Source organism: Sinocyclocheilus rhinocerous, unplaced genomic scaffold (genome assembly GCF_001515625.1).
Source record: "Sinocyclocheilus rhinocerous isolate Xijiao unplaced genomic scaffold, SAMN03320098_v1.1 scaffold683, whole genome shotgun sequence".
Classification (NCBI taxonomy): Eukaryota; Metazoa; Chordata; class Actinopteri; order Cypriniformes; family Cyprinidae; genus Sinocyclocheilus; species Sinocyclocheilus rhinocerous.
In genome coordinates this window covers 536,109-543,397 of record NW_015642819.1, presented here as the reverse complement: position 1 = coordinate 543,397, position 7,289 = coordinate 536,109, and the positions used below count along the sequence as shown (strand labels likewise).

General features: G+C 36.4%; 1 protein-coding gene across 1 annotated transcript in view; it reads right to left on the bottom strand.

Annotated features, from left to right (window-relative positions):
- Positions 1 to 7,289, bottom strand: part of LOC107756592 (ryanodine receptor 3-like) — a 102,580-nt gene that overhangs the window by 18,499 nt on the left and 76,792 nt on the right. The window contains exons 75-82 of the mRNA XM_016573767.1: positions 4,586 to 4,698; positions 4,412 to 4,463; positions 4,251 to 4,304; positions 4,023 to 4,122; positions 3,854 to 3,933; positions 3,689 to 3,765; positions 3,525 to 3,598; positions 1,514 to 1,531 (exon numbers count right to left, since the gene is read on the bottom strand). Coding sequence (XP_016429253.1) covers positions 1,514 to 1,531; positions 3,525 to 3,598; positions 3,689 to 3,765; positions 3,854 to 3,933; positions 4,023 to 4,122; positions 4,251 to 4,304; positions 4,412 to 4,463; positions 4,586 to 4,698 — 568 coding nt within the window. The remainder of the gene's footprint in view (positions 1 to 1,513; positions 1,532 to 3,524; positions 3,599 to 3,688; positions 3,766 to 3,853; positions 3,934 to 4,022; positions 4,123 to 4,250; positions 4,305 to 4,411; positions 4,464 to 4,585; positions 4,699 to 7,289) is intronic.

The window sequence follows — 7,289 nt, the reverse complement described above, 5'->3', positions numbered from 1 at the left end:
GCTGGTTCACCAGCATGGTCTTGCAGGGTTGAGTGTGAGTAGGCCAGTTGTCTGTATGCAAGCAGTGTGTTTGGGGACAAGCATTGCTTTTACTAGCATATTTCTATATTTAACAGATGAATGATGCAGAAACCATATACGATTAAAACATGATTTATTGTAATATGTAATTATAACTTTGTAATTTCTTTAGCTCCCTCTGTTGACAGTGGGACTGAACATTTTAGATGATTATATTATTAATCAATGTTATCTGAAGTGTTGAGTAAAAAAACTAAAAATGCAAGCCATTTTTGAAATATTTGAAATATTTTAAAAGATTTATGTTCTGCTTCAAAGGATCTGTGCACAAATCAGTTAAAATCAGATGAAAAAGAGCTTGCGTACACTGCAAAACTAAAACATTCCGATATGAAAACAAAGAAATAACAAAATAACAGCATAATCATAAACAGTTTGTTCAATAACGGGGTTATGAGAAATGCTATTGCTAATAAAGAACTCTTGATAATGAAAGTTCAAAATTGAAAATTGCTGTTTTTTTATTTATTTCATTTGCAGTTGATTTCATCTAAGACTGTGAGTCAGTTGTAGTTGTGCTGTCTGCTCGTCTCTTCTGTTTTTTTCTGTTCTTCTTTATCTTCAGTGATTCTGCTTGTTAACTGCAAGTGTCAATACTAATGGTCAGTCTTGTAAAGTGAATCTACTTTATTTCACTAACTGCAACACTGCTTCAGTGTTACTTTTACTCAATGGATTGGGACCATATGAAAACTGAGCAGTTTAACACTGAGGGTTTTACTGTGCCATTAAATATGTAACTGGCATCATGTTTTTTTTCTTCTTATACTAATTTCTTAAACTTTATTAAAATTAATTACATAATTGGTCATTAACTATGAACACACACTAAGAAACATGATATGTAATGGATAGGCTATATGAGATTTGTTGTGGTTTTGCTGGGATCATACGAGCAGGCAAAAGAACCACCAGCACACCTGCGTCCCATGCTGGGGACCAGCAAACCAGCAACCAGCATCCCATACTGGTCCCAGCATGCAAAACATACCTTTTGCTGGTGACCAGCAATGCTGGATTTTTCAGCAGGGATGTGAGAAACCAGCTTTGTGAAATAGCCCTAGATTCACAGCATGGCAAAGCTCTTTGCTCATTTTGTAGCTGTGGTATAATCTTTAGCTTTGTGTACACCTCTTTGAACATGTATAATTTTTTTTCAACACTGTATAAGTACAGATGATTCACAATGTTCACATGGAAAACAAAATGTTCTCATTTAGTGAACTAGTTTAGTAAAGTTAGGTTTGGTAAATGAGCCTGGCTTTAGTCTTAGTTCTGTCTTAATTCTGTGTCAGCATGCATTAGTCTCTGCAAGCCAGCACTGAAGAGTAGTGCATTCATATCACCAGTAGCAGGGGAGAGGAAAAAGTTTTGAGAAATGGCGACATGCCAGGGTACAGCATTGCGAAATGAGTAGCTAAACTATATTTACCCCGCTCTCTCATGTTGGCTGCAATCCAGTATAAAATGATGGAAAACAAACAAAGAGAGCAGACATAAGCAAATGGAGAAAGACTGAGTTTCAGAAAGAAATAAGAAGAGTCGTTGAACATTTAGTGAGAGGATGGACATGCAGTTACAGATGTAGACAGACAGAGTTCAGATGTGTTTCATGGAATATAAGACTTCTGGATTTTATTTAGATGCAATAAATAATTAAATTAAAAGCTGGACCACATACTGTGTAACACATATACGTCATATTATTCACTGGGATCGAACAAGGCTTTATTTGTTTAGTTGTGAGTATAGGGTCATCCTGCAAAATTAGTAGTTAAAGAAGGTGTTAGTATTATTTCCAGTGCAGTGGTTTTAGTCATGTTCTGTTATCATACTTGAAGTATGTTGCCTTTCATATGATATCTGACCTATCAAATTCATCAATATGGCTAAGCCATATCACCAAGCCTTTCAAGAATAAATCTGGGTTGTATTTCACCCCAAAATCAAGAGTAAAAAAACTGAAATTAGAATTTATATAAAGTTGTATAAAAATGTTCTCAGTTGTATAAAACATTTTTTTCATTAAAGTAAGGCTAAAAATAAAATACTTAAATTTATAATAATAATACATGGAAGTTTTTGTTCCACTGTGTCTAACTTAATTTTAATTTAAAAAAATTGGATGGGATTATTTTCATTACTGTGTAACAGTAATTATAATCTACTGAGAACAATCAGAATATCCGGACAGATTACAGTATGCGGGGGTACTTGTCAAGAAAATTAAGTCCCAACGCAATTTTTTTTTTCATTTTGGGGTGAATCAGGCAAACCAAACAATGAAGAAAAAAAACTAAAACATTTACATCAGCCCTGTCAGAAATAACTTCAGCAACAATATTCATATATTTATCTTTAGATATTTGACATTGTTCACCATTAAAGGCAGAGTGAGGGATTTCTGGTAGCCAATGTTTATATTTGAAATCACCAAAACAAACACGCCCCTACCCCAAAAGGGTCTTGCCCCTATTTTGATAGCTCCGCCCCACATATACGTACGCAACCCAGGCCACGATTAGTTCTGTGAAACAAAGCAAAACCAATGTTACACCGTGTCTACGGACGTGAGCGGTGCGGCGCAACAAATCCCGACAGAAAACTGCTGCCGGGTTCTATTTATGACGTGCTGACACAAATTTCAAATGGTTTTCAACGGTCGTTTGATCGCGTCCAGTGTAGGCAGACTTTAGCTGTTGTAGACACGGTGTTACTCACCTACTGAGAAGAAACATAGCAACCTCGGCGTCCGATCGCAGGCCTCCGCTCCTTGAGTTCTCTCCAGCGCTGGAAAGCTGATCCGATATTTACACGGGTCCTACTTCTTGCCTTATCGTTCCGCAGACGTTTTCCTCTTTTGTTTTTTATCCGCCATCTCTATCTTTCTGTCGCTGGCTCGGCTAATGTCCGTCCCATGCACTGAACGCGCTCTCCTCCACATCACGAGTAGACACGCCCCTTATTGCTGATTGGCTACAAGTTTGTTTTGCGATTCGGCCCGAATCAGTTTTTAAAGCATTTTTGAAAAATCCCTCACTCTGCCTTTAATGAGGAGTTTCCTAATTATTGCATTGCTTTGTCTAAAGTTGTTGTGCATAGCATCATCACACCACTGTGGTCCTTCATTTCACCTTTGAAGATGAAGCCCTTTAATTACTGGACAATAAAACATTTAATGTTAATGGCATCCCATAGACATTTGACATTGCATGAGGAGAATACTGCAACTTCCACTGTTGCAGTGAATCCATGTACACAATAACAGTGCACTTCACAAAGTTATCTGGGAGCAGCATTTGCCAGCCAGCCAAAGGAAGGACCAGAACTGATACCACTGCCAATGCTGTACATACTAAAAAGAAGCAAATATACTCTGCATATATAAAGTATACAAACACATTTAAAGTGCAGATAGACAAGAATAAAGCTTATTGGCTTACTTGACCCCTCTTCAGTCACCATTCCAAGACTCTCTGCCTTATTTTGCCTTTCAAATGCATTTAAATCCAGCACACTGCCAGAGATACAGAATTTATAAAGTTATACAAAATTAATAATCACTGTAGGGCAAAATTGATAAGTGCAAGAATATGTTCGCACGCACCTGCATGACATCATTAGTCCAGATAAACTTTTAAAGAAACCCGCATCTCGTTTTTCCTTCAAATAATCCAGCATTTTCTAAAGAAATATACAGCATTAACACACATTTACCAAGCTTACTTTTACTGTGGGACACAACTAACATCTGGCCAGTCAAGTTCTTTACCTGCTGAACAAGAACGTTGCCTCCATTTAGGATAGAAATGCCCAGTTTAAGGGTGCCAGTCACCATGGGACCAAGTCGGCCTGCAATCAAACAAATGCTGCTTTAGGAAATCCAATGAATTAAGATTTTAGAGAGAGCAGAAGGGGGCAGAAATAGAGATGATGTGTACCTTTACTGGCACTGATCATCTGTAGCACCATCTCAGCAGCCCCTCGGGCGTGAAGTCTGGCCTGCTGGTAAAGAATCTTCTGCTTCTCCATTTCTTTTTCCTGTGAGAGACGACAAGTGTTGAAATTCACACTGCTTACAGTCCATGAAAGTCCATTATATGCATTATTTTTAATTAAGATTATTTTATATTTTTTGCTACTTTAATTCAAATCCAGGAATTTCATACCTCAAAAGTTTTTTCTTTTCCCTCCTCTTCCTCTTCCTCATTCTCGGCACAGCTCTGTAAATTATAATATTGATTCAACTGAAACTCTTTAAAACATTTACAATACAAATTAAGGATGATTAATATAAATTAAGGATTAATTTTATTAAATACACACTGACCTTTGCCATCATGTCAGCATAAGCAATGTAGAGTGGATCCTCTTCTAGGAAACTAAAACAAAACAAAAAAAGAGGCAGTTGTTTATCTATTATTGAATAGTAAGTATATGTTTAGTAAGTTAGTATTTAAATAGTAAGTATTTACATCTATGTACTTATATATGAAAACGTCACCTTCTCTCTGTCAGAGCATTGTGACTGAAGTGAAGGATGAGCTGATGAAGAGGGTCTGGCTGAACTTCAGCTTCTTCTTCCTCTTCTTCCTCTACCACAGTCATGGGAGTTTTCTGCAGGAAGAGCCACTGAAGTTATAAAAACAGCATTTCCCACAATCTGTTGATCATCAGCTTTTTTCCTCTAACTATAATCAGAAGTCTAATTTTATAGACATTGGTTTCTATGACAGCTGTCGTTTAAATTTGTTTATAAACCAAATGATGATGCACTAACCCACTCTGACACTGCAATCACCCTCTCACTCAAACCATGCTCTTCTACCTTATCACCAGGCCTGGGCTAAATTCAGAATTTAAGAATTGGCTCCCTTTCAATTAAGTGTAAATTTGAATTCAGTTGCCCATGTCCCATAGGATGAGGAATTGGAACTACAAGCAAAGGAAATTACTGAATTGCAATACAAAGAAATTCAACAGTGGCCAACACAACAACAAATGATTCATAGCAGATCACTTCTAAGTATTGTAAACTGCTTGTAGAGATCAATTATAGCAGTCTGGAAAATAAAACGTGCATTAAAATTATCATTATCTAGTGTTTGTGAAAATATTTCATACGTTGCATGTATGATAACTTGTTTATGGGTAATTCATACTGAAAAAATGAAATGTATCAAAAACTACTATGAATTTCTTTCAACTCATTCAATTTAATTCTTCTTCCTTAAATTCAAATTACAATTACATTTCTGCTTCCTGTTCTAATTCAGTTTAAATTTAGGAGCTAAATTCTCAATTCTAAATGGTGCACAGCCCTAAATAAATAACTTCTACAGTATTACAAATCAAACCATTACATCACATACAATTAAAAACCTCATTAAAACACTAAAAGCTGTTCTCCCTGCTATGACAATAAACATATGAAATAAACACATTTGATACTTTATGCAATTTAGTTTCATTCCAGTCATTTTCAGCATTATGACTCCAATAGTTTGCTTCCTGATCTTGCAGCAAGAGGCTCTGGATTTATTATATATATATCTGTTAAAAGTTTACATTTTGTCAACTTTCAGGAGTAAACAAGCTTATAGATGACTTCAAAACTAGCAGGCATTGACTAAAATGCTAAACTACCATTTTGATTTCATAGGTTTTAAAGTTATCTTCCTTAAGGAGAAGGTTTCGATAAACGCTATAGCACAAAAATTTTTATTTTTTTTCCCACAACAAACACACAAAACAAAACTTTAAATTAGAAGAATTGCATTGTCACTCACTCAATTTGACATCAAAATGGTCACTGTTGGTGTTTTGCAGACGAGAAGACATTTTAAAATGTCTCGCAAACCTCTTACGAAGTACATAATAGATGATCTCTGTACATTGTATTCGTGTACAATAGACAATGCGATTATCTAAGCTAGATCAGAGATTGCAAGCTCTTCTTCAAGAGTTGTGAAAACCAGACGGCTAGAATGTGAAGAAAACGCATCAGTCTGTCCACAATGATGGCGGCATAATGCTGCTCCAGTGACACAGACGTGAAATCGTTTTGTGAAAACGGTGTTTGTAAAGCGCTTCTGTGCGGAGTTACGCGTGTAAAGCAGCCTTTCAACCCCGGCCATCATTTTAAAGTACTATAATCACCAGCTCCAAAGGGCTGTTTAACATGATTCAATACAAAATGCCCTTTTCAAAGGAAGTCATGTCTTATCTGTAATGCAGCGATTGAGCATTTAGCAAGCAAAAGGCGGAAACACTTTTTTCCCCTCATTTCTAAAGCGTTGCCCAGCTGAAAGCACTTCAAAACCAAGTGTCGACTAGAAGAACAGGCAAATACATTTGTCCTTACTTACTATTTTTAAAAAAAGGGGGTAATAAAAAAGATATCTAGGGATGAAAGGTATCGGAGGAAAGTGTGTTCCTTGCACTCCTCTGCTGCACCTTTGTAAGCTTTGATGTTGGAAACTTGTTTTTTTCCTTTTCATTTTATGCATGAATGTGGTGTAGTGACAGTCAGTGCTCTTTCAGATGGAACTGGGCCTATTGCATTATCAATGTTGCTTTGACATTAATGGGGATTCTGTTGGCTGGATTTCTGTGCCTTCTGGTCGGAGCAGCTCAGAGGAGGACGCTTATGTTGCATTAGGTTGCAATTTGACTTGCTAAAGTTAATTGCTAATGCATTGGAAATTGAATGGCCTCCATTTGCATAAAACATTTGGATTTAGAGGCGGGGGGAAATGATGAAGCTGTGTCAATATATTGTTACATAGTTATATAAGTGTATAGAGAGAGAGAGAGAGAGAGTTATAGAAGTATGTAGCACAATAGTTATAATAATTATTTATTTGTAATTATTTTAGTACATCAAGTACTAAACATTTTATTTATTTATTTATTTGATTTTATTCCATCATTTATTTTAAAGGGGTCATATGATAGAAGACTAAAGTCTCAAATCCAAAGATATATTCTTTATAAAAGTTAAGAGTCAGCCACGCCTAAAACGGCTCGTTATAACACACCCCCACATATCTACATCACTATCTGGGAAGATTTGCATAACATCGCCCAAATGTTCACGCAAAGAAAGAAGGCGTAACTTTTATTCTCGCTGTAGTATTGTTGTTGCCGCCGCCATGTCGTGAAGGCGCTGTGTGATTCGTTGTGAAAGTGAAACTACTTTGTTTGGT